The sequence below is a fragment of the Bos taurus genome, chromosome 5, assembly GCF_002263795.3.
Source record: "Bos taurus isolate L1 Dominette 01449 registration number 42190680 breed Hereford chromosome 5, ARS-UCD2.0, whole genome shotgun sequence".
NCBI lineage: Eukaryota > Metazoa > Chordata > Mammalia > Artiodactyla > Bovidae > Bos > Bos taurus.
In genome coordinates this window covers 62,865,193-62,893,153 of record NC_037332.1, presented here as the reverse complement: position 1 = coordinate 62,893,153, position 27,961 = coordinate 62,865,193, and the positions used below count along the sequence as shown (strand labels likewise).

General features: G+C 42.9%; 2 protein-coding genes and 1 pseudogene across 14 annotated transcripts in view; 2 read left to right on the top strand and 1 right to left on the bottom strand.

Moving 5' to 3' along the window:
• The window catches only part of ANKS1B (ankyrin repeat and sterile alpha motif domain containing 1B), a 1,158,555-nt gene extending 1,153,914 nt beyond the window's left edge, over window positions 1-4,641 (top strand). For 5 of the 8 annotated variants that reach the window (XM_024992184.2, XM_059887247.1, XM_059887249.1 and 2 more), the window contains one exon: window positions 2,803-4,641. In XM_024992184.2, coding sequence (XP_024847952.2) covers window positions 2,803-2,913 — 111 coding nt within the window. In that variant the 3' untranslated portion in view covers window positions 2,914-4,641. Of the gene's footprint in view, window positions 1-2,786 lie in introns of all 8 variants that reach the window. The other 3 variants (XM_024992182.2, XM_024992180.2, XM_005206698.4) reach the window with 2 other exon arrangements.
• Window positions 4,642-20,922: 16,281 nt separating this feature from the next.
• Window positions 20,923-24,782, top strand: LOC112446819 (formin-2-like; annotated as a pseudogene).
• The window catches only part of APAF1 (apoptotic peptidase activating factor 1), an 89,526-nt gene continuing 83,175 nt past the window's right edge, over window positions 21,611-27,961 (bottom strand). For 5 of the 6 annotated variants that reach the window (XM_015471110.3, XM_010805196.4, XM_059886573.1 and 2 more), the window contains one exon: window positions 21,611-26,234. In XM_015471110.3, the coding sequence (XP_015326596.1) occupies window positions 26,088-26,234 (147 nt within the window). In that variant the 3' untranslated portion in view covers window positions 21,611-26,087. The remainder of the gene's footprint in view (window positions 26,235-27,961) is intronic. The other variant, NM_001191507.1, reaches the window with a different exon arrangement.

The following is a 27,961-nucleotide window of genomic DNA, read 5'->3' as shown; positions in this document are numbered from 1 at the left end:
CTGAGGCTTCCTGCAGAGCAGGATTGTTCAGAAGCTACTGCCCCTCCTCCTCGCATCTGCCTTCCTCCAGGAATTCCCTCCCCTTCCCTCCCACACGCCCTGCACACATCCTGTCCTAACAGACTTTCCTGACTTCAAAGCGGCCTCCTCGGGTAGTAGCAGTACCCAGAAGCTGGAATGTTGCCAGCCAGCCTCACTTCTGGTTTCTGCTCCGTATGGCATCCGTGGAACTCTTGGACTCCGGGCAGCAGTGCCATCACAGAGGCATCACTCTCACACCCATATATCCTTCCATCTGTGACTCTCCTCCTCCCCACCGGCCCCAGGTCATGGGGAATTTGTAGGGTTTTTAATGTTTGCAGAAGCACCATGCTTGGAGATCATGTGGCTTCTTGTTCATGACCTCTCTTTGGCCTCTGCTCCTTGACAGCTCACATCTCAGATCTTTTCTTCCACCTCACCATTCACACCCATGCTTGTCCCTCACTGCTGACCATTGCCAGGAACTGCACGTCCTCCCACCTCAGCACCTCCCAGCCCCACTGGCTCCCAACCCTGATGCACTCCCAGAGCTCCAGACCTACAGGTTCAATTTCTCCTTTGATACTTAGCAGACAGCTGAAACTTACTATGCCTAGAACAGAATTCTTGATCTCTCTGCAAAGCTGTTTCTCTCTCCCTACCTCTGCCAGCTTAGTAACCAGGCTAACCAGTCACCAAGTTGCTCAAGCCATCAATCTAGAAAGCAGACTTGATTCCTGTTTTCCTCTCAGCCCTGTGTCCAGCCCACAAGCAGATTCCATCCATTCAGCCCCTAAAACATCTCTCAGCTCCATCCACGCCTCTCCATTTCTTCTGTCACTCTTCCCATCCTAGCCATCACCACCACATCTCCAAAACTACTCTAGTACATCTCCTGAAACTCCCTTCCTCCACAGGGCAGCCACATCATGGTACCACAGCCTTGACTTCCCACCACACTCCTCCCAGGCACTCAGCCTCCCTATTCCTGGAATAGACAAAGCTTCCACCTACCTGTGTTCCCTCCACCTGGCTTTGTCTCCCCCTCATTTCTGCACAGCTGACTACAGCTGGTCATCCAGGCCCCAGCTACACAAAGAGGCCTCTCCTATATATTGTCTGTCTTACCCCACAGGAAAGCAGGTTAAATATCCAGAAATTTTCAGAATATTTGGGGGACTAGCTCTAGTCTGTTGTATTGTATACATTCCCATGTGGGCTGGATAAATCTGTTCCTACCTCCATCTGACTTTTCTTTGGTCCCTGTAGACTTCTTCCAGGCGAGTATGAAGGGATGTGCACCATACGGGCTCATAGAATATTCATTTAGAAGCCTTCACTGAAAAAGATGGAACATACAGTGAATAATACTGCTGCTCTTTAACTGCCCCAAGATCCCGTCCCCCTCAGCAGGTGTCTGTGTTCCATTTCCCTCGGCCCCAATAGTTTACTGTTGAGAATATCCTGTGATTAGACATGTGACATTCCCCCCCACAGCCTTGTGGAGGTACAGACAGATCACATGCAGCTGAAAAGCACGAACCCCATAGCCTTCTGGCCAGCTCCCTTGTTCCAGGTTTCCTGAGCAGAGCAGCCAGGGGCACACGTGGAAACACCAAAGACAGACAGGGAGGTCTGGTGCAGAACTGCCCCAGCCCCCTCCCTGATCCGCCCCCCTATCACCATGAGAGCTTAGAACTCAAGCTTTACCCAGGCAGGGCCTGCATGACCTTGTATACACAGGCAATGAAATGGTGTTGACGTTTTCTAGCTCAGTTTGGTTCAAGGTCGAGGCTCAGCCTGACCTGGCCCTGCTCACCTCCTCACCCTCAGCTGTCTCCTCCCAGCTCCCCCTCAGCACCCTGACTGCAAACCCTCACTCCCTTCCCCTCAGGGACTCTGCGCATGCTGCTCCACACCCCCATCTTCACCAGGAAGCTTAGTTTTCCAGCTCTCCATTTGGACGTATACCTTAATTTTGAAATAATGTCTAGTTGACAGGAACGGATTGGGTGCCTGTTGGTTACTGGGTTGCTGGGAGCTTGTCAACGTTAGAGGGAAACCGTAGTAAACGGAATGAAGTCCACCTTTGTGAGTGTACATTTTAGTGGCAGATGAACATATAAACATGATGTGTATGGCATAAGGATTATAAAGAAGAGAGCAGAAGAGGAGAGCAGAAAAGCTGAGGTGCTACTTTACATGCAGTAAACTGGTGAGGGGGTGACATTTGTGCCACACTCTGACATTAGGGGAGAAAGAACACAGGTGTCTGGAGTGTATTCAGAGAGCTGATGGGCACAGAGGGCATGGGCTTGGCAGGCAGGGCCCCAAGAAGTCACTCCGAGGACTTTGGGTTTATTCTGACTCTTGAAGAAAACCAATGGAGGTTTGAGAGCTGGGTAGGACATAGCCTGGTTCACCTCCTCCAGGAAGTTCCCCTGCCTCCCAACACGGTGTCAGTGGCCTTCCTGGGTGCCCTCAGAGTGCCCTCTTCCCTTTCAAATCTCACTTCTCAGTAAAGTATTCCTATATCCGCTCCCCACCTGTGTGCCTTCAAGAGCAAGGGCCATGCCTCAATCACCGTCCCCCTCCCCAACCCTGTGCCTTGAACACGGTTCCTATGCAGTAAACGTGATCAGAAGAACCAACAAATGGCTCACCCACCAGCATCCTGAAGTCTTGCCAGGGTGCAATGCTGATTTCCAGGCAGTGTTAGAATGCATACGTGCACTCCTGAGCAGGTACCGTATAACAGGCATTAGCCTTTCTGTTCTAAAGCAGATCGACCCATCTGAGCAAAAGACTCTGGCCAACCTGCCGTGGATCGTGGAGCCAGGACAAGAGGCCAAGCGGGGGATAAATACCAAGTATGAGACCACAATTTTCTGATACTCACCTCCTTCCCGTCCTCGTGGTGCCTTGCACGCCGAGCAGTCCCGGAGCAGGCTTTCCACCCAGCCCGGGAGGAAGACTGCTCTGTTTGTGTGGCCTTGTCATGGGCGAGAGGTCACTGGCCACTCCTGGGGATGTTCTTTCTGCACCGGTGACAGAAAGTGCAACCAAGACTTCCCAGCTGTAACCCCTGAGAGACAGAGCAGAGGTTTGTGGCTGATGCTCCCAACCCCCACTCCTGGCCACCACCCGAGGTATTTCTCATGACTCTGCCCCAACCTCGCTTTGCTGTTATTTGGGGATAACACCTTGAAAAAACACAGGGGGTCGCTTATACTGCCGAAAAGTGTAAAAATCTTGGGTTTATTTTCCACTGTCAGCCGTTTTCAAGGTAGAACAGAACTACCCCCAGAAAGCATCTCTAAAGTCATGATCTCACTAAGTATTGTTTCATGCAAGAGAACAGAAGTTACTCCCCTGATTGCCAGGGAATTCTGTTTCCCAGTTTCTATATTTGTGGATTTTATATGTAATCAACCATGTCAGATAAAGAAAATCTTTACATCTGTGGATTGATTCAAAAACCTAATGATTTAAAACAGAGGAATTTATTATGCACAGAAAAACGTGTCTTGTATTAAATATTTTTATTAAAAAGAATGTTTCACTAATGCATTGATAAGAAAACTAGGTTAGTCGTGAGGGATGTTTCTGGTTTCATTTCAAATAACTAAATTTCTCCTGCTACCACCAAGAGGGCTGCTCAGTGTGGCAGAGTACCCAGGCCATTCCCCAGAGCAGGAGATTCAGGCAGCAGACTGGCGTCTTACCGAAAGTGCTGACGCAGCCATAAGCCTGCAGAGATTTTTTTTTTTTTTAATCTTCACAGTTTTAAAGAACATGTTAAAAAAATCTAGGGCTCCTGCTGTCAAGATTTCTGTCATGGAAACCTTGTTTGAGAAAGGTATTAATAAAATTCTATTGCAAAAAAACTTTTTTTCTAGGAAAAAATAAAAAAAATAAAAAAAGAGAGATTCCAAAGTAATAAAACTTTCTTGAAACAAAATAAATAAATGTTTGCTTACTCTTTGATTAAATAAAATTTACTTACATTTCTTTAAGGTATTTTAATTTTTTAATGTCTCTGTGGAGTATTTGTATGATACCATAATGTATATTTATGTAGAATCAAATTATATAAACAGTACCAATATCATTATAGAAAAAAATAACATTTTAATGTATATTGTTCTAATCAATCACATTGTGAATCATTTTGAAGTTCATTATAGCGATATTGATAAATTGTGGGATTGTCTTAATGTTTTTTTAATTAACCAATATTATTTTAAATCTGAGATTATCAGTTACATCATCAGTTGGTGAGTTTTGAAGACAGAAAATTTTATTTCAAACTGACAAATGTATATGGCTTTAGTTCAGTGTTAAAGAATTTTAATACAATATTAAATTACTTGAACTGAACAGTTCCTTGTATATATTTTGCCTATTCACTGTTGATATGTATGTAGTAAACTGAGAGTAAAATAACACTAAAATATGGTACCAAAAGGAAACTGTATAGGAGCAAAGTAAACAGTAGCTTTGCTGAAATGGAAACATATGTGTAAATATGCTTGGGCTTCCAGTTATAAATTTTGTAATTTTTGTCATTATTTATATCCTATTAAAAAAAAGCACATAAAATAAAATGGAAACTATACAGCTGTTGGTGCTTGGCATCATTCTGTGAGCACCTTCCCAGTTCCATTTATAGGAAAGAACCAAAGGCTTAGCCTTCTCAGCATCCATAGTTAAATGAATTTTTTTACTTGGCCAAACTGTTGAGGAAATCGGTTCACTTCCAAGTTCAGCCAGTCTTAGAAAGATGCAGTGGCCTTTACAGTTTGAATTCGGCCATAAAGCCACCACTGTCTTTGTTTAAATAGTAAAGTGGGCTGTAACAAAGAACTTCTGAAAGAGGAAGGACCACCAAACTAGATCATTTTTATAAGTTTGTCTACAGGCCTACACATTTGTCTTAGGCTGCCATAACAAAATATTGGGTGGCTTAAACAAATTTCTTACAGTTCTGGAGGTCTGGGAAGTCCAAGATCGAGGTGTGAGCAAGGTAGGTTTCATTCTAAGGGCTTTTTCTCTTGGGTTGGCTTGTTGGTGGCTGCTCTCTTGCTGTGTGCGCACAGGACCTCTCCTCTGTGTGTGCCTGCAGAGGGTCGGGGAGCACCTCTTCTTATAAAGGCACTAATCCCACCATGAGGGCCCCACCCCCCAGGTCCCACCTTACCCTAATCTCCCAAAAGCCCATCTCCAGATACGCACTGTGGAGCATTAGGACACCAGCGTATAGACTGAGGGGACACAGACACATGTACCAGCTCTGGGTCAAGAGATAAAAGGGCCATGTTAGAGAGACACTGGAAAAATCAATGATTCACATTCCATATCCTATAACTTTCAGAAGATCTCCCCACTGCTGGATCCAAGTGTGTTACTCTCCAAAACACGTGTCGAACCAATCTTGGGGCATTCCCAGCCTGATATGCAGAGGCCTACGGCTTTGAACCCCAAAAGGCTAAAACCATCCTGAAATGAGGCAACATTCACAGAGGTAGAAGGGCAGATTTCCTGATGGGAAGTTTGGGCTGGAATTTTAGACAGTAATGCTTTATCTGGGCTAATTTGGCCCCTTTTAATCTTTATTAAGGAGGTCAGCAATCCTCTTATTGAAAGTAAAAGTCACTAAGTCTTGTCTGACTCTTTTCAACCCCATGGACTATACAGTCTATGGAATTCTCCAGGCCAGAATACTGGAGAGGGTAGCTGTTCCCTTCTGCAGGGAATCTCCCAACCCAGGGATCGAACCCAGATCCCCACATAGCAGGTGGATTCTTTACCAGCTAAGGCACAGGGGAAGCCCAAGAATACCAGAGTGGGTAGCCTATCCCTTCTCCAGAGGATCTTCCTGACCCAGGAATCAAACTCAGATCTGCATTGCAAGTAGATTCTTTACCAGCTGAGCTATCAGGGAAGCCCAATCCTCTTATTATCTCAGGATTAAGATGCTTATTTGTATCAGTTATGGTCCCAGCAAGAAGAAGATGGCACCCTGCAATTGGGAGAATTTTAAGAGATTAATAAATAAATATACTTACAGAGGTGTTGGCCGCATGTAGGGAACAGTATCCCTTGTGCTGCTACAGCCTGAGGGAAAGTAGGGACAGAGGTAGCCTGTAGAGGGGGCGGCCAGACAGGTGCCACGGGCCTCAGAAAGGGAGCCTGGGTTAAAATATGCTGATCTCAGGGAGAGTGGCCAAGATGGCAGCATAGAAAGACCTGAGCTCACCTCCGCTCATGAGCACACCAGAATCACAACTATGAGCAGAACAACCATTGATAAAAAGACTGGCAACTACCAGGAAAGATCTTCTATAGCTAAAGACATAAAGAAGGAACCACAACTAGACAGGTAAGAGGGGCAGACTCGCAATATAATCAAATCCCTTTACCCACTGGGTGGGTGACCCACAAACGAGATTGATTATATTGCAGAGATTCTCCCACAGGAGTGAGTCTTGAGCCGCATGTCAGGCTCCCCTGCCCAGAGGTCTGGCACCAGGAAGACAAGCCCCCAGAGCATTTGAAATTGAAGGCCAGCAGGGCTTAACTGCAGAAGCCCCACAGGACTAGGGGAAATAGAGACTTCACTTTTAAATGGCACACACAAAATCTCACGTGCACCAGGACCCAGGGCAAGAGCAGTAATCTCATAGGAGCCTGGGTCAGACCTACCTGCTGGTGAGTGTCCTGGAGAGGTAGGGTGGAGATGCAGGGGACACCTAGCTGCAGCTCACCCTGAGGAGGCAGACATGTTGGGGAACATGCAAACAGATGAACACTGTGTTGGCAGCTGACATCTTGGCTCATTAGCACTAAGACCTGGCCTCACCCAACAGCCTGTAGGTGCCAGTGCAGAGATGCCTCAGGCCAAACAACTAACTGGGCTGGAACACAGCTTCCCACCCCCATCAGTCCAGACCCTACCATGGGAGCAGATGGGCCGTGTCCAGTCCTCTAGCAGACTAACACAATCTTCAGGACCTCATACCCAACTGTTGTCAGGAAACACCATCACTCCACCACCATCACCACCAATGATCAATGAAACGAGCTCTGGGATCCCTGGGCCCTGCAGCGAGACTCTAGGAACCAGCTCTGCCTGCCAGTAATCTGGGACTAACCCCGGACCTGGCTTCACCTGCCAGTAGTGGGTAGTAGCCTTGGAGTCTTCAGGACAAAAATGACAAAAATTAAAGAAAGAATATTAAAAGCAGAAAGAGGAAAGCAACAAATAACATACAAGGAAACTCCCATAAGGGTATAAGCTGACTTTTTGGCAGGAACTCTGCAGGCCAGAGGGAGTGGCAACATGTATTTAAAGTGATGAAAGGGAAAAGCCTACGACCAAGAACACTCTACCATTTTGATGGAGAAATCAAAAGCTTTAGAGACAAAAGCTAAAATAATTTACCACCACAAAACCAACTTGATGATAAATGTTGAAGGAAGGACTCCAAATGAAAAAGCCATAACTAGAAACAAGAAAATTACAGAAGGAAAAAGCTCACTGGTAAAGGCAAATATACTGCAACAGTAGATAAGCACCCACACACAAAACTAGTAGGGAGGTTAAGCGACAGAAGTAGTAAAATCGTCTGTATCCGCAATAAGCAGTTAAGGGTACACAAAACAGTTAGATGTAAAATAGGATATCAAAAACAGTAAGCATGAGAGAAGGAGTGTACAAACACAGGGTGTTTAAAACACAGTTGAAATTAAGAGATCAGCAACTTAAAACAATCATGTTTGTTTATAGATGCTACCCAAAAGCCTCATGGAAATCACAAACCAAAAATCTATAAAAGATAAAAAGGAATTCAAACATAACACTAAAGATAGTCAAATTACCAGAGAACAAAAGAAGGGGGAAAAAGACCCATAAAAACAAATCCAAAACAATTAACAAAATGGCAACAAGAACATACATACTGATAATTATTTTAAATGTAAACAGACTAAATGTGCCAGCCAAAGGACATACACTGGCTGAATGGATAAGAAAAGTAAAATCTGTATATATGTTGCCTAGAAAAGGCTCACTTCAGGTTTAGAGATGCACACAGACTGAAAGTGAGGGGATGGAAAAAGGCATTCCACTCATGGGAAAAAATTTTTTTAAAAAGCTGGAGTAGCAATACTTGTATTAGATAAATGGACTATAAATAAAGACTGTTACAAGAGACAAAGAAGAACACTGCATAATGATGAAGGGATCAATCCAAGAAGACATAACAACGACAAATACATATGCATCCTGCACCGCAATTTATAAGGCAAATCCAGGTGGCACTAGTGGTAAAGAATCTGCCTGCCAATGCAGGAGACATAAGAAATGAAGGTTGGATCCCTGGGTCAGGAAGATCTCCTGGAGAAGGAAATGGCAACCCACTCCAGAGAATTCCATGGACAGAGGAGCCTGGCAGGCTACAGTCCATAGAGTCTCAAAGAGTCAGACACAACTGAAGTGATTTAGCAAACATGAATTAACATAAAAAAAAAAAAAATCAGTGGTAATATAATAATACTAGAGGACTTTAACACCCTACTTATATCAATGGACAAGATCATCCACATAGAAAATGAATAAGGAAACACTGGCTTTAAAAATACATTAGACCAAGTGGACTTAATCAGTATTTATAGAGCATTCCATCCAAAAGCAGAAGAATACACATTCTTTTCAAATGCACATGGAACATTCTCCAGGATAGGCCACATGCTAGCCCACAAAATAAGCCTGAATAAATTTAAGAAAACTGAAATTATATCAAGCATCTTTTCCAACCACAGTACCATGAGGCTAGAAATCAACTATAAGAAAAAAACTGGAAAAACCACAATATGGGGAGGCTAAACAATATACTGTTAAACAAGCCATGGACCACTGAAGGAATGTATAACTGAATCACTTTGCTGTACAGAAGAAATTAACACATTGTGAATCAACTACACTTTAATTAAATGACAAAAAAATATGCTGATTAAAGAAATCAAAGGTCACACAAACAGGCAAAGAGATAAACCGTGATCATGGACTGGAAGAAGCCATATAGTCAAAATGACTATACTACCCTGAGGCAATCTACAGAGTCAATGCAAGCCCCTTCAAGATACCCATGGCATTTTTTACAGAAGTAGAACAAAATAAATCTTAAGATTTGTATGGAGACACAAAAGACCCTAAATAGCCAAAGCAATCTTGAAAAATGGAGCTGGAGGAATCACGCTCCCTGGCTTCTGACTATACCACAAAGCCATAGTCCCCAAAACAGTATGGTATTGGAAGAAAAATAGAAAGACAGATCAACGGAACAGGCTAGAAAGACCAGAAATAAACCCATGAACCTATGGTCAATTAACCTATGACAGAAAAGACTATACAGTGAAGGAAATCTCTTCAATAAACGGTGCTGGGAAAACTGGACAGCTACATGTAAAAAAAATTAAATTATAACATTCTCTAACACCTTATACAAAAACAAACAAAATGGATTAAAAACCTAAATGTGAAACTGGACAGTACAAAATTCTTAGATGAAAAAACATAGGCTGAACACTGACATAAATTGCAGCAGTTATCTTTTTCAATCTGTCTCCCAAAGTAATGGAAATACAAAACAAAACAAACAAGTGGGACCTAGTTCAACTCAAAAGCTTTCACACAGCAAGTTCAGTTCAGCTTGGTCGCTCAGTCATGTCCAACTCTTCATGGCCCCATGGACTGCAGGACGCCAGGCTTCCCTGTCCATCACCAACTCCCTGAGCTTATTCAAACTCATGTCCACTGAGTCCGTGATGCCATCCATTCTCATCCCTTGTCATCCCCTTCTCTTCCTGCACCTTCAATCATTCCCACAATCAGGGTCTTTTCAAATGAGTCAATTCTTCGCATCAGGTGGCCAAAGTATTCAGTTTTAGCTTCAGCATCAGTCCTTCCAATGAACACTCAGGACTGATCTCAATTAGGATGGACTGCTTGGATCTCTTTGAAGTCCAAGGGACTCTCGAGTCTTCTCAATCAACACAGTTCAAAAGCATTAATTCTTCAGTGCTCAGCTTTCTTTATAGTCCAACTCTCACATCCATACATGACTACTGGAAAAACCAAAGCTTTGACTAGATGGAACTTTGTTGGCAAAGTAATGTTTCTGCTTTTTAATATGCTATCTAGGTTGGTCATAACTTTTCTTCCAATGAGCAAGCATCTTTTACTTTCATGGCTGCAGTCACCATCTGATGTGATTTTGGAACCCCAAAAAATGAAATCTCTTACTGTTTCCATTATTTTCCCATCTATTTGGCATGAAGTGATGGGACCAGATGCCATGATCTTAGTTTGCTGAATGTTGAGCTTTAAGCCAACTTTTTCACTCTCCTCTTTCACTTTCATCAAGAGGCTCTTTATTTCTTCGCTTTCTGCTATAAGGGTGGTGTCATCTGCATTTCTGAGGTTATTGATATTTCTCCCAGCAATCTTTATTCCAGCTTGTGCTTCATCCAGGCCAGCATTTCTCATGATGTACTCTGCATATAAGTTAAATAACAGGGTGACGATATACAGCCTTGATGTACTCCTTTCCTGATTTAGAACCAGTCTGTTGTTCCATGTCCAGTTCCAACTGTTGCCTCTTGACCTGCATACAGATCTCTCAGGAGGCAGGTCAGGTGGTCTGGTATTCCCATCTCTTGAAGAATTTTCCAGTTTATTGTGATCCACACAGTCAAAGGCTTTGGCATAGTCAATAAAGCAGATGTTTTTCTGGAACTCTCTCATTTTTTCAATGATCCAACAGATGTTGGCAATTTGATCTCTGGTTCCTCTGCCTTTTCTAAATCCAGCTTGAACATCTGGAAGGTCATGGTTCACATACTGTTAAAGCCTGGCTTGGAGGATTTTGAACATTACTTTGCCAGCAAGTGAGATGAATGCAATTGTGCAGTAGTTTGAACATCCTTTGGCATTGCCTTTCTTTGGGATTGGAATAAAAACTGACCTTTTCCAGTCCTGTGACCACTGCTGAGTTTTCCAAATTTGCTGGCATACTGAGTGCAGCACTTTCACAGCATCATCTTTTAGGATTTGAAATCGCTCAACTGGAATTCTATCACCTCCACTACCTTTCTTTGTTTGTAGTGATGCTTCCTAAGGCCCACTTGACTTCACATTCCAGGATGTCTGGCTCCAGGTGAGTGATCACACCATTGTGATTATCTGGGTCATGAAGATCTTTTTTGTGTAATTCTTCTGTGTATTCTTGCCACCTCTTCTTACTATCTTCTGCTTCTGTTAGGTCCATACCATTTCTGTCCTTTATTGTGCCCATTTTCGCATGAAATGTTCCCTTGGTATCTCTAATTTTCTTGAAGAGATCTCTAGTCTTTCCTATTCTATTGTTTTTCTCTATTTCTTTGCATTGATCACTGAGGAAGTCTGTCTTATCTCTCCTTGCTATTCTTTGGAACTCTGCATTCAAATGGGTATATCTTTCCTTTGCCTTTCGCTTCTCTTCTTTTCATAGCTGTTTGTAAGTCCTCCTCAGACAACCATTTTATCTTCTTGCATTTCTTTTTCTTTTTCTTGCACAGCAAACGAAACCATAAACAAGCTAAAAGAAAAAACATGGAATGGGGGAAAATATATGCAAAATATAAATTGATGTAACAAGGAATTAATTTCCAAAATATACAAAAGACTAACTCAATATCAAAAAACAAACAACTTGATCCCAAAAAAAAAAAAAAAAAAAGGGCAGATGGCCTAAATAAACATTTCTTCAAAAAAGATATAGATGGAATAGGCACATGAAAATAGTTCAACATCACTAATTATTAGAGAAACACAAATCAAAACTACAATGAGGAATCGTCTCACACCAGTCAGAATGACCATCATGAAAATGCCTACAAATAATAAATTACTGGAGAGGATGTGGAGAAAAGAGAATCCTCCTACACCATTGATGGGAATGTAAATTGGTGCAGTCACTATGGAAAAAGCATGGAAGTTCCCTAAAAAACTAAAAGTTACCATATGATCCAGCAATCCCACTCCTGGGCATTTATTGGGAAATATAAGAACTAATTCAAAAAGATACATGCACCCCAATGTTCACAGCAGCAATATTTACAATAGCTAAGACATGGAAGCAACCTAGATGTTCATCCACAGATGAATGGATAAAAATTATATGATACACACACACACACACTGGAATATTACTTGGCTACAAAAAAAAAAGAATGAAATAATGCCATTTGCAGCAACATGGATTTTTTATTTTCCTTTTTAGGTGGAGAGAGGCATACCACATGGCTTGTGCAATGTTAGTTCCCCAACCAGGGATCAAACCCAGGCCCACAGCAGTGAAAGCACAGAGTGCTAACACTGGACCACCAGAGAATTCCCTGTGACAACATGGATAAACACAGAGATTATCATACTAAGTGAAGTCAGACAAAGACAAGCATCTTATGATATCGCTTATATGTAAACTCTAAAAAATGATACATATGAGCTTATTTACAAAACCAAAACAGACTTACAGACATAGCAAACTTATGGTTACCAAAAGGGAAAGGGATAATGGGATTAACAGATATACACTACTATATAGAAAATAAACAACAAGGACAGGGAGCTACATTCAGTATCTTGCAATAACCTCCTATGTGATGGAAAAAGTGTATCTATGTGTGTGTATATACCTACTGAATCACTTTGCTGTTCACCTGAAACTAATGCAATATTGTAAATGAATGATACTCAAGTTTAAAAAAAAAAAAAAAAAAAAACCCAGATCTCACTCTCCACCCTCCACCCTGTATTACCTGAACCAACTGGAAGCCACAGGGCAAGGTGCCCATTGATTTAGTCTACACAAGGCACCACTAGTCACGCAACAGGGCAGGCAGAGGGAGGAAAGTCTGGGGCACAAACAGAAGACAGCGAGCCCGTGTATTAAAGGGATTTGCACTTAATTTTCTTGAAGGGGGAATCTGAGACACTGGCAACTGAAATATCCATGGGGGGTGGAGACATTTGAATGTTGGTATTATTCCAAAAAAGACTTCAATTCTTTTACTTCATTTATTTTCTTAAATGATAGTCTATGATAAATTTGGGTAAATGAACCCAATGAAAATTATGTCTAGTTAGTTCATTAATAAGTCATGGAAGTGAGTTTTCTCAAGACATACCAGATTTTCTGCTGAAATACTTGGAATATTGCTAGTGCATATAATGTTTGGATATCATGGGGCAGAAGACAGGCTTAGATGGAGAACACATGGCCAAATTCTCAGAAATCAGTGAAAATTCATACTTGGACCCCAAGCAGCATTGCTCCTAAGCTATTTCTGAAAAGAAATAAAAGTTTGATAAGTGGGCTAGCCACCAGAGTTCTTTTTCCACAGAACTGGAATACCATGACCATGTTCATAAGTCTGTATGGAAGGCCCCCCCTTTTTTTTTTAAAGACATTAAGTTTTTCAGTTCTCTTTTTATATAACTATTCACTAAGTATGTTTCCTATGAAAATTAAGCAACCTGACGGTTATAAACACATTTCTTAAAACTTGGTAACCAGCCATCACAGGCCCACAGAATCTTCCTGAACCTAGGCTCCCTCAGCCTCTTCCACACTCCATCCAGCTGGCCCCAGCAACTGGGTCCTGCTTCCCAGAGAAAGGAATTTCATTAGGTCTACTGCCCAATTACCATTCTGCATCCTGTGAGATTCCATTTAGTACTCAAGAGCCAGGACTTATTTTTGCAGTGGAATTAACCCAAAGACTTTGGTGCTGACCTGGGAAATGCCAGTTCCACTTAACTGCTTCCTGTCTTCATCTCAAGTCAATCCTCTGACCAAAAGCTCACTCTGTACTCACCACAGCTCCATTTCACTTAGAGTTGGTAGTGCAAAGATGATTATTCCCAGCTCAACACAGTGTACTCTGTATGTCACTCATAAATAATCATAGCTACAAATTATCATCCAAACAGTTTCTGTTTTTCTCTCCAAAACCCAGGAGACCTATGTTTGTAAAAGCCGCATGGGCATTTTAACTTTCCAAGCATGATTAATGACTGGTGATGTAAAGACTTACACACACCAGATTGAAATAGAGATTCTCTATTTGACGGCTCCAGGAGGGTTACCCCAGCCGAAGGTGGCAGTGCAGCCACTGAGGTCTACAGATGGCCAAGGAGCTGTTACTTCACAAGCCCAAAGGCACTAACTAACATGCATCTTGCAAGTCCTACCATTTAGGAAAGCTTGGAGTGATGTCTCAGTACTGAGATTAAGAGTGAACCGACATGGAGCCACTCTTAAGAACCAAAGTCAGTTCACAACATGGTAATAAAAGCCATTCAGGTGCTTCTCTGGTGGTCTAGTGGTTAAGAATCTGCCTGCCAATGCAGAGGACACGGGTTCGAGCCCTGGTCCAGGAAGATCCCACATGCAGCAGAGCAACTGATCTAGCGCTCTACAGCACACAACTACTGCAGCCTGTGCACTTAGAGCCCACGCTTGGCAACAAGAGAAGCCACCCAATGAGAAGTCCATGCACTGCAACTAGTGAAAATCCCGCACAGCAACGGAGATCTAGTGCAGCCAAAAATAAATAAAAATACATAAATCTTTAAAAAAGAAAAGCCATTCAAAGCTATCCATAGTCAATACTCAGTTGTCCTCTGGATGTCTCGGTGCCTCAATCAAATGCCCAAAAGCTGCTCCCTGGGAGGTCTGCAGTTCTCCTCCTTGCTGCCTCCTGTCAGTAAGACAGGTGATCAGGGAAGCTGAGATGCCCCCAAGTAAGAAGCAATATCAGGGCTTCCCAGGCAGCACTAGGGGTAAAGAACCTGCCTGCTAACACAGGAGCCATAAGGGACTGAGGTTCGATCCCTGGGTCAGGAAGATCCCCTGGAGGAGAGCATGGCAACCCACTCCAGTATTCTTGCTTGGAGGATCCCCAGGTACAGAGGAGCCTGGTGGGCTACAGTTCATAGGATTGCAGAGTCAGACACAACTGAGACAACTTATCTCACACATACAAGAAGCTGTTTTCTGACCTTTGACAGGCTGATTTCTCTCCACTCCTTAAAAATACAGTTTTCTGAGATAAAAACAAAAACCAAAAAGCCCAATATGCTAGTGTTGAGTCAGGCAGTATCGAGAACTAAATTCGGGGACTAGTATCAAAGACCAGAAATAAGACTCTCTTAAAACAAAGGAGGGGAGACTTCCCAGGGATCCAGTAGTTAAGAATCCACCTTGCAATGCAGGGTATGCAGGTTCAGCCCTTTGTCAGGGAACTAGGATCCCACATACCTCAGAGCAACTAAGCCACAACTAAGACCTAAGGCAACCAAATAACTTTTTTTTAACAAAGGGAGGGGTTGAATTTCTTCTCATGTAATATGAACTTCAGAGATAAATAGTACAGGGCTGGAATAGCAGCTCCACAATTATCATCAAAATCCCAAGTTCCTTCTGTATTTCTATTCTACCATCCTTAGCTAGGGGCATCCATCTGCAAAGTCACCTCATGAGCACAATAGCTGCTGGAGCATCATTCAGCATATCCACATTTCAGACAGAAAAAAAGATGGTAAGGACCAAAGGGCTCCTGCCTCACAACTGAGTAAGGCAATCTTTCAGGAGCTTTCCTGGAAGTTTCACCCTACAAGTTCTGCTAACATCTGCTAACATCTCTGCTTAATCCACCACCCCAAGATAAGCAGTTAGAAAATATATCTATTGTAGATTTTAGCTGAGCACACTGAAGCTGGCAAGAATACAGGAGTTGTTAGGAAAAGGGAGAGACTGAATATTAGGGTGGCCACTGACAGTATCTACCACAATGGTAATGTCACAGTGCTAGGTAAAAGGTGAAAGAAGCAGACACAGGTGAAATACCTAGATAGAGAAATCAGTGACTGGAGGAGGAAATGACAATAATTCAGCCTTGGCAGAGTCGTTCTGTAAGCTAGCCATCAAATCCAAGCAGGAAACATCCCCCTGAGCTGTGTTAATATACACACCAAACGTCTGTGCTGCTGAGGACATTCCATTCCTGAGAGAGTCACGACAGAGCATGTGTAGAGAGCACGCTGCAGAAGCAGACATCACAGGCACAGCCAGCTGTAGCTCAAGAGTGAGACTGGCAACGGGTTGGTAGGCCATCCAGGGCGAGAGCTGAGGGTACAAGCTCTCAACCACGGCTGTACTGTAGAGTCACCTGGGGGAACTTTCAAAAATATGGATGCCTGGGTCCCATCTCTGGGGATTTTGAGTTAACAAGGTCTGGAGTGAGACCTGGGTTTGAGGTTTTATACAGCAAAGTATGATAAGTTTCTGCAACCAGTCCATTCTAAAGGAGATCAGTCCTGGGTGTTCAGTTGACTCATTGGAAAAGACCCTGATGCTGGGAGGGATTGGGGGCAGGAGAAGGGGACGACAGAAGATGAGATGGCTGGATGGCATCACCGATTTCATGGACGTGAGTTTGAGTGAACTCTGGGAGTTGGTGATGAACAGGGAGACCTGGCGTGCTGCAACTCATGGGGTCACAAAGAGTCGGACATGACTGAGTGACTGAACTGAACTGACTGATGCTAAGTTTCACTCCTGTAGACCAGGTCCTCCAGATCCCCTGAGAAGCTGGGCAGCCCACAGAGAGTTCCCCACATCTGAGGCTCCCTTGAAAGTAGTGCCTTGAGAAGATTAAACAATTTGCTGAAGCCCACACAGCTGGGACAGTAGGACAGCCAGGATCTGAACTTGGATCCATTTGACAGGTCAAAGCAAAGCCGCTGGATCAAGGTCTTTTTTCCAATCTCAATCCCAATCCTCCACCACTTGATGTGTGCAGGAATATCCCAGAAAGTCTGGAACAGCTTTCCTGCTGAGCAAGGTCTGTCTCTGGGAGCTAACAGCCACGAGGACAGATCCACCAGGAGGGAGAGATATCTGGAGAGAGGCATGCTCTACAGAGCAAAAGCCACACAATCCCAGTCTGCAAACCAAGGAAGTGTGGGCAGCAAAGCAAGAGGGGTGGCAACCGGGACAAAAGATGACTAACACTGCTGAGACCTGTTTCAGATGTCTGACATATTTTTCAAACCTCACAAAAACCTGTCACTTAAATGCTGTCATCCCTAGTGACAAAGGAGGAAACTGAGGCTCTGAGAGTTGACACCTTTTCAAATGAAAGGAAAAAGAAACAAACGAAATCAAGATGGCAGAAGAAACGTAAGTGTCCACTAACCCTAGGGCTGCTGCTAATTTGAAATGAACCCCCTAAAAACTTCAAAGTAGAATCAGGTTTCTCCACGGAGCAGGTCACAGTGGGGCCACCACCTATCTTGCCAAGTGCTGGCAAATCCAAAGCCACTCCCCACCTCCCAACCTCTGCTGTTCCTTCGGCCTCATCAGAACAGCCCCTGATGCTTTTTCAAAGAGCCATCCCTATAGGCACAGGGATGGATTGCCAGGATAGCAAAGGGGCAGAGGGGGAAGCTCTTCAGGAGTAGGGACTACCTCCGATATCATCTGTGGGAGCTCAGGACTCAAGACCAGTCATGCACAACCTCTGAGTGAATGAGTGAAATGAACAATGAATGAAGTGCAGAGCTGAAATGCTGCTCCTGGATCCTCCAGCCCAGGGGCTGTGGAGGAGGCTGATGACTGACCAAGACCACAGCTCTACCCCTTGGTTGTGGGCTCTGGTGACTTGACCTCTCTGCACCTGTTTCCACATCTAGAAAACATGTAACACCTTACAGCCTTGTTGTTAGGATTTAATTAAATAATGTGTGAAAAATGCCAGCATGGGGCCTGACACATAAAAGGCCCTAAAAAACAACAGTAGCTCCTTTTTCCTTCCTCCTAGAAAGGATTTATGTCTCAGAGAGTCATTTGATAGAGTGCAGCAAATAAATCAGAAATGAGAAATACAGACCTCCTAAGTCTTCCCCAGCTGCTGAACTGCACACTGACCCTAGCCTGCGTTTCATCTCCCATGAACCCAAGAGGATCCACTCCCAGCTGAAACACTCAATGTGTAGCTTAGTGAGTCTGGGTATTTCCATAAAGAAAAGAAAATCAGGTTTAGATTCCGTCCCTGGCCTTAACTTCTGGGGGATGTAGTTCTTCCCCTTTATACTAGGACTGTAGCGTCTGCAACGGCACTCAACTACTGTGAAGATAGGGAACTTCCCTGGTGGCTCAAATAGTAAAGTATCTGCCTGCAATGCAGGAGACCTGGGTTCGATCCCTGGGTCAAGAAACTCCCCTAGAGAAGGGAATGGAAACCCACTCCAGTATTCTTGCCTGGAGAATTCCATGGACAGAGGAGCCTGGCAGGCTATAGTCCATGAGGTTGCACTCACCCACTGGATGTTTCCTGGTCAATCAGATGCTCAGAAACACCAAAGCCAAACTCAGGTATAGAATGCCCTCTCAAGATACTCATTCTAGTCCTGGTGATGAGAAATTACAGAGAAATTTTCTTTCACTTCCATGTGGTTAAGTAGTTCTGAGGGCCTGACGTCAAAATGAATTTACAATGAACATGAGCGACTCATTTTCCTGAATCATAACTGAAACGAAGATGTCCCAAGTCTTGTTCTAGTCACAATGTCATCTGACTCAGCAGTAAGTCCCTGCTGATGTCAAGTGACTTCAAAGGGCTGGTCTCTAACGAGCCCCATGTGTGACACAAATTCTTCTGCTCCTGCCCTGTAGTCTTGGGCTTCCCTGGTAGCTCACATAGTAAAGAATCTGCCTGCAATGCAGGAGACCCAGGTTTGATCCCCGGACTGGGAAGATCCCTGAAGAAGGGAATGAACCCACTCCAATATTCTTGCCCAGAGAATTCCATGGACAGAGGAGCCCAGCAGGCCACAGTCCATGGAGTCACAAAGAGTCAGACGTGACTCAACGACTAACACTTTCACTTTCATATCTATAGTCTGAAGGACAGGGGTTACAAGCAAGGGAATCCATTCAAGTACCATCTTCAGAGACTAAGAGTTCTTAGAAAACCATTTCTCCTTCTCTAAAAGTTGGTAAGTAAATTATAATAACAACACAGAACATATGTTGAATAGATCACCATACTTGCCAACTGAAACACTCCAGGGATATGTTTATTCATTTTATATAATCTGGAAGCAAATCTTTTTTATCGAAGTAAAATTTTACTTTTGCCTAACGATGCTTCACAATCAAGTGCCAAATTAAAACAGGAAGATAAAGAAAATGCTGGTGATGTGATACATCTTGACAGCCTTGTGACATCCTAGTGCAGAGGGAGAACAAAGAACGCACTATGGGCATGAGGGTATCCGAGAATTCCAATCACTCAGCAAAGAGGTGCTCAGGCACCAACTGAAGCTGGGCTTCCAGCAGACTGGAATGAAACACCTGGCAGACCTGGCTTTTGTGGAGTTTGTGATCTAATGGGGGCTCCACTAAGCAAACAGTACAGGGCAATAAAATCCATGACAGAGAAAAGAGGGGGCTACAAGAGGACAGGGGAGCCTTCAGCAGAAGGGTTATCTCAAGGAAAAAGACAAGGAGGAATTAGGAACAAAAACCAGGTTGGGGAGGGGCAGTGTAGAAGTGAGAACAGCTACAAAAGCTACAGAAGCAAGAGAACACAGCAGGTCCAGGGTTTTAAAGAGAAGTGACACGATAAGATGAGCAGTCTGGAAAGATCACTCAGAGGCAGGACTGCTAGGAGAGAGCACAACTAGGGAAGTGCCTGCTGCCACATGAAAGCTGAAGAGACCCAAATAACATCAAGGAATGTGCAGTGAGCACTTTCTTGGTCCAAGCACTGATACACTAAGTACTTCATGAACATTCTTATTAGATCCTTACAACAATCCTGAGGAGGAACTTCTACAGATGAGACAACTGCTGGTATTTTATTCTCTCATTTCCCCAATTTTCCCCAAAAACTAAAATGTGTTTGTTGCCTTCACTGCTGCTTAAAACAGTACAAGGCACAGTAGATACTCAAGGCATAGAGGATGAGACAGGTGGCTGAATGAACCAATAAAGCAATCTTACCCGAGAGCACAGAGAGTGAAGGACCCCATGCCCACTGCACTTACCACACTAGGTTGCAATTGTTAGTCTCTGCTGGTCCTTCTCCGTCTCGTATGCTGGTCCCTCAGCTCACCAACCTCCAGACTGTACCGAGCTCAAAACAGGGCTTTCTTCTGTCTTATCTACATCCATTTCATTGAATCTCATCCCATGGTTTTAAATACCATCAATTGGCTGATGACTCTCAGCTTTTTATCTCCATCAGAGACTTCCCCTCATGAACTCTAGACCTTTTTTTTCAGTGGGGGGTAGGGATGGGGGAGGAGGATGGAGTGCAGCCCGAGGGATCTTAGTTCAGCAGTTAGGATCAAAGCCCTAGTTCACCAACTAGGGCTCACAGCAGTGAAAGCTAGACCACCAGGAATTCCCTCCAGACCCTTTTCTTCAATCACTTACTCAACATCACTTGGCTGCCTAACACTCACCTCGAACTTACTTTGTCCGAAAGTCAGCTCCTTTCTCTGCCTTCTCATCTCAGTCAAATGGCAACTATATTCTTCCAGTTGCTCAAGTCAGAGGCCAACACGTTGGTATTGTTCTTGACTTGTCCCTCTCAAACCTTTATCTGCTCCATCAGCAACTCTTATTAACACTTACCTTTAAAATGTATCCAGAATTCAGCTTGTCACAGCCTCTACTACTGCCACACCCAGTCTGGCCGCCTTCATTTTGCCCAAATTATTGTAAAAGCTTCTCAGTGGTCTCCCCAATTCCCTCCCTGCTTTTTTGATTCTCAACTGCCACGTTTATGTCGAATGCCTCCACTGTTCACAGTCCTGTGCTGGCTCCTGTCTCAGGCGAGACGTCCTCGCCCTGGCCTGGGAGACCCCCTGAAGAGCTGGCTGCATCTCCTACTGTGCTCCGGCTCTGTCTTCTCTGGCCACAGTGGCCCCCTTGCCTTTGCTGGAGCAGACCAAGCCATCCCAATGTCAAGCCTTCGTACTTGCTGTATCCTCACTTGGGGACACTCTCCAGACACCTGCCTGACTCACTACCTCACCTTTGAGGTCTCAAGTGCCACCCCCTGAATGAGCAGCCCCCCTGTAACTGCAACCCTCCTTCTCCCTATTCACATACAAGCTAATCACTAAATTTGACTTTTTGTCTGTGTCTCCTGAGCCCCCAACTGCAAGACGGCAAGGACTCTACTTGGCTCACTGTTATATCCCCAATACTAACAAAATTGCGAAGCACAGGGCAGATCTCAATAAATATATACTGAATGAAAGAAGGAATGAATGAATTCTCTTCTTTACAGGATCTTCTCCGTGCTGGCCACACTGGGCATCAGAGACAAACTGAAGAGACAGAAAATTTCAATAGAACTGCATTACACCCAATAAGGCATAGAGGCTGATGGCTTTAATTTGAAGAATCTCCCATATGTGTTTTCTGATCAAAAAAGAACAAGCAAGGAGTCTGAAATAATCTGAAAATGCTTTTCAAAAATATTTTAGGAATTTTATTATAAAATTTTTAATTCATGTATTAAAATGTATACCAAGGCAAAAAAATCATGTAAGCATATCACAAATACAAAACAGTTTTCAAAACATACCCAATGTAAAAAAAACACACACACACACACACAAAATACAATGTATTTCCAATTAAAAAACAATAATAATAAAGCAAGGAGAAATGTTTGAAAAATGCTCATCCAAAAGTAAAAACAAAAACCCTCCCCTTGACTGGCCACTTAAGCTGCCTTGAAAGGCTCTTCTTCTTCCCTCATGTTACCTGGTCTTTCTTGTTATTTTTCTTTTTATTTGTAAGATAAGGGCCAATCAAGGCATTTTTAAAGGCATATCTGTTGCTATACTTTCATAGTCAAGTGACTTAATTCCAAAAGTTATAACTTATACTCTGAGCTATAAACAGAGAGTTCCTAAACACTGTATGTAAATCAAATTATGATTTGGGTACTCTACAAAGAACATGCCACTACAGAAATTTTCTTTTATGAAATTGAGATTTTCACATCACATTTGCTTATGTCACAGTAAGTCCATAATCAGTTCCTCAACCCACCATAAAACAAAAAAAAACAAAAACAAATCTAATCAAAGTATTTTATTCACTCTACTTACGGTTCCCTCAAGTGCTAAATAGGAACATCTAATCTAAAATACATCTGGAGTGGTCTATCCCCCTACCCGCCCCACATCTACTAATATGCACCAACAACAGAAACTGGCTCAATGCTTGCCTACTATTAAAGCTGATATTCACTTGATTTAGTTCTTGTTGCAGCAACAAAAATTTTTGAATTTTGTCTTTTTATGTAAGAACCACATCTATTACTAACACTTAACAATATATTTCAGGGAAAATGTTTGGATTTAAGCTGCAAATAAAATTCCTAATCAGGAGGTCAAAAAAGCTAGTTACTGATATTACTGATATGCTTTTCCCTGTCAAAAACTATCTTTGAGTGCTGGCAGTGTCCACATTTGCTGTGCATTAGGATACTTTGACCTCTGCACTGACAAGATCAACTTTACACCTGGGCTGCAGTTAGTCACCCCACACACTCACTGGATTATATTGAAGGGCAGTTTCCCAAGACAGTCCCAGCTGCTTGGCCACCATCTAAACCTCCTGATGAAGAACACAGGCCTAAGGATGCTGACACAGGAAGTGTGTGACATGAAGTCTGAGGGTCAGGCCACTGTCATCCAGTAGCTGGAGCAGACCATTGAGGATCTGAAGACCAGGATAGTTAAGCTGGAGAAGCAATACCTCGCCCTAGAGGCGGGTCTGGAAGCCCTCAGGTTGGGTGAAAATGACGTCGGATATGAAAGGACTGTACAGGCCAGGTCCATCCGGACATCCTCGATGGAAGAGGGTGGTGTGCTGGCGCTTCCTCCTGGGGAGGCCCCACCAGTGGGCCCCCACCCTTGACCGCACATGGAGAATCAGTGGAGCTGCCCTTGCCTTCAGGACCTCAGACCAAGTTCTGCTCAGAAATCTCTTTGGTCGTGTCTCCAAAGCGAGTATCAGTTCAGCTTGATGGACAGCCATCCCTCCAGCCTCCACCGCCTGCATTCCTTCCCTGGTCTGACAGTCACAGACAGGCCAGAGATGCCTGTACTTCACTTATTTGGGAAAAAATTGAAGAGCCATCCACAGATTCACCCAAAAGCCATCCAAAAGACCTCAGAAAACTCAAGAAAGACCTGAGAGCCTGTGAAGTTGAAGCGGGGAAAGTTTACCAAGTGTCCTCAAAAGAGCACATTTAGCCTTTCAAAGATAACATGGAACAATTTCTTATTCAAGCTAAAATTGACCAAGAAGCAGAGAAGAACTCACTGACAGAGACTCATAAGTGCTTTTTGGAGACTACAGCCTGTTTCTTCATGAGACCAAAAACTGGAGAGAAGGAAGTGTCCCCAAATGTTTTCTTCAGTATCTGGCATGAATTTGAGGAATTGTTTTCTAAATATACTGTCAAGGAAAGGAAGAAACCCATTTCTGGCACCATCACAAAGACCATGGCTAAGTTGTCAAGTTACTAAGCAACAAAAGGTCTCAAAGCAGTTGGAATATCGATGTCTAGCCTTCACTTAGATATGAAAGATACACAACATGCTGTGGTGAACTTGGACAATTCTGTGGTTGACCTAAAGACCCTTCAAGCTCTCTATGAGAATAGATATGCACAGTCAGTTGAACTGGAAAAAACTGAAAAGCATATTCAGTCCTCCAAAGACAAGGAAAACGCCAAGTCTCTGGACAAACCTGAGCAGTTCCTTTATGAACTGTCACTAATCCCCAACTTTCAGAGTGAGTCTTTTGCATCCTGTTTCAGTCCACATTTTCAGAAACCATTTGCTCAATTCGGTGCAAACTGGAGCTGCTACAGAAGTTGTGTGAGACATTAAAACATGGCTCAAGGGTTATGCAGGTTTTGGGTTCGGTTCTTGGCTTTGGCAACTACATAAATGGTGGAAATAAAACTCGGGGACAGGCAGACGGTTTTGAATTAGATATTCTCCCAAAGCTGAAAGATGTTAAAAGCAATGACAATAGCAGAAGCCTGTTGTCACATATCATGTCATATTATATTTGCAATTTTGATGAGGACGCTGGGAAAGAACAGTGTGTGTTTCCACTGCCCGAATCCCAGGACCTCTTTCAGGCCTCGCAGATGAAGTGTGAAGATTTTCAAAAAGACCTCAGAAAACTCAAGAAAGACCTGAGAGCCTGTGAAGTTGAAGCAGGGAAAGTTTACTAAGTGTCCTCAAAAGAGCACATTTAGCCTTTCAAAGATAATATGGAACAATTTCTCATTCAAGCTAAAATTGACCAAGAAGCAGAGGAGAACTCACTGACAGAGACTCATAAGTGTTTTTTGGAGACTACAGCCTATTTCTTCACGAGACCAAAAATTGGAGAGAAGGAAGTGTCCCCAAACATTTTCTTCAGTATCTGGCATGAATTCAGCTCTGACTTTAAAGACTTTTGGAAGAAAGAGAACAAACTTATTCTACAAGAAGAGTAAAACAAACTGAAGAGGTGTGTAGGCAGAAAAAGGGAAAATCACTCTATAAAATAAAATCAAGACATGACTCTGGAATTAAAGCAAAAATAAGCATGAAAACCTGACCAATGAAAAGCAGAACAAAAATGAGTCACTGCAGCTGCTTCCATCGTCCTGTCTCCTTTAGTCCCTCCATGTGTATATGAACTTCAATGATATAATGGGGCATTTAACAGAGATTGCTATGTGCAATACTGTATTTAGTGTTTCTATTTTTTCTAGAATGTTAATTTATATGAAAATAAAATACATAAAAAAAAAGAAAAACTATCTTTTCTAATTTCTTTTTTTAATTAACTTTCGAGGGAGAGAAAGGAGGAGGAAGAGAAGGGAAGGAAAACAGACTGGCTGGGAGGTTAAAGGTGACATCTTCCAGTCACAATGACTCTTCCAGTATGGTGTAGAAAACCAGAGAATTCTCTTGAAATTCGCTAAGAGAACAGCACTGGCAATGCCATTCATCTAAAAATAAATGGAATTTAGAAGAAAATTATTATTAACTATTTTCTGTATCTTAGAAGAAGTCTGTTGTTAAAACTTATGATTAAAATTAGCTCCTCCTCAATTATTCCAATTTACTAACATTTAAATATGGAACAATTACTTTTAAGAAAAGAGAGAAAGTGAGGATTAAGAAAGGTTAAGTTCAGTCAAGCAGGAAGTCTGGTACATAAAAAATCAGACAGAGCAGGAGAGGCCCAGTCCAGAGACTGACAGAGTCCAGGTCCAGCCTGGGGCTGCCACAAGCTAAGGAAAAAAGGAAGACCGACAAAATCTACTCTCTACAGCATGCATAACATTTGCTTCACAGAGAGAACTTTGAAACCTAAGACTCACTTATCAAGAGAATTAAAGAAAATTTTGCAAACTGTGCACATAGACACAATATTTTGAAAGCAAATTTTAAGGTGTGTAAATAGGCTCAGAGATTATATTTGGGAGAAGTATATACCCCCTTGGGGTGTGGTTCAGAAAGCAGGCTACCACCACCCTGAGGCATGGCCTGCACCAATGATAGTATTAAAATATATATATTTCCTTCCAATTATTTTCATTATTATGTCAACCAATTTGAATGTAGCAAGGGAGAATTTTACCAATGGTATAACTAGGTACATATTTACATTTTCATTTGCATCTTAAGGACGAACTGTTAAAAAATGATGGTGATTATGAAAAACAAGATTAAAGGCATGTCCATTTGGGAAAAATTACATTAATATTATTCATCCAACCACAAACACTTTTGTAATGAATGCAATACTACAAAACAATTCACAGCTTTATAAAAGTTAAAGTACAGAGTTTCATTAGGATTTTTTTCCAATTCAAAATTAAAAGAGGTCAACTTACATCACCACTTAACTATTTTACTCTAAAATCTTTAGAATATATAAAATACCAAGATTATCAACAGTCACATATGTTTTGAAGTCAGGGGACACGTGTATTTTCTTAAGATTGGTTCCGTTTGTGTAGAAGGTCTGTGAGGATTCCCCAGTGACAACATTCCACCACTGTGCAGAGAAAAACAAAATTCTTATTAGGCTGGTAATTACAGTGTGAGACAATCTGCAGTGCCAACAGGATCCTTCGCCCCTGCCCCTCCTACTCCCAAATTTAAGCTAATGCCAGGAAAGATGTCTATAGATAGTTTAATGCTAAATACAGTATCATCAACCCAGTCTGCCTTTCATGATTAGCCCTGGTGAGTGCCTCACAGCAACCCCACACCTAACTAACCCCCTTGTAAGGCAAAATGGAGAAACACACAGCCTACTCAAAACTGCAGACACAGGCTACCTAGAGCCCATTACAGCCACAGCTGGACTGAATTCTGTCTGCATGTCCTCAGTAGAATGGCAAGAACAATCCTCTATGTAGTCAAGTAGTCTTGACTACTCATAATATGAGCTGCAGAACAGAATAGGTTCTCTCTACTGAATCCTTTCACCAGGAGTGATTCAAGAGCCCATGACCAAATTTTTTATTTGGGCTTCCCTGGTGGCTCAGTGGTAAAGAATCTGACTGCCAATGTAAAAGACACAGGTTAGATCCCTGATACAGGAAGACCCCACATGCCTCGGAGCAACGAAGCCACAACTCTTGAGCCTGTGCTCTGGAGCACAGGAGCCACAACTACTGAGCCCACGTGTCATAGAGCTGGTGCTCCGCAGCAAGAGAAACCACAGCAATGAGAAGCCCCTGCGTTGCAATTAGACAGCAGGCCCTGCTCACCACAACTAGAGAAAAGCCTGTGCAACAACAAAGACCTAGCATAGCCAAAAATAAAAAAATAATTTGTTTTAAAAAGTCTATACATGTATTTGCCAAATAAATACTGAACATTCAACTGCAGGAGGTACTCGGACCAAGTCCTTCCTTTCTCCTCCCAATTGTTGAACTGGCTAAGATTATAATAATATTTATATTCTGTTACCAAATGGAGATCATGATGCTTTACCTATATATATCACAGCTAAGGCAAGAGACCATGTACATGAACAACTTTTGAAAAGGCCTGAGGTACATCAAGATTCTGAGAATTATAAATGCAATGGTCACTTCTGTATCCATGGCAATGCCCAGCATTCTGCCTTGCTCATGTGACTGGATCAACTATTCATGTTCACTATTGGTCATGCTAACCAGTAAAAGCATACCTGTGGACTTACGTAAAGCAACATGTACTAACTTGAAATTTTCCAGAACTAACAATTTTGCACTATAAAACAGCAGTGTAATCAAGACTGCTGAGGACAGCCACTAAAGGCAAATCACAGAGATCAGCTGGTCCAACTGCCTCACTTTAAAAGTAAGGAAGCCAGGGCTGAGAGAGAAGAAAGGCGTTGTCACTGTGGATGACACTGCTAGCAGGTGGCAGAAGTGGAACAGATATCTGGTTTCCCAACCTTGTGCACCCGTACCCTTCCCACTATTAAACCTCTCTGCTTGGAAACACTACCCCACAGTCATTAATGTGACCATGGATGAAAAGACAATATTAAACAGGACTCTCTTTTTGGCCATACCACACAGCATGTGGAACCCTTAGTTCCCTAACCAGTGATTTAATCTATGCCCCCTGCAGTGGAAGCACGGACTCTTAACCACTTAAACAGGACTTACACAGGGGACTTCCAGGGCAGTGCAACTGTTCTGCATAATACTACAATGGTGGACATGCCATTATACATTCATCAAAATTCATAGAATGTACAATACCAAGAGTGAATCCTAACAG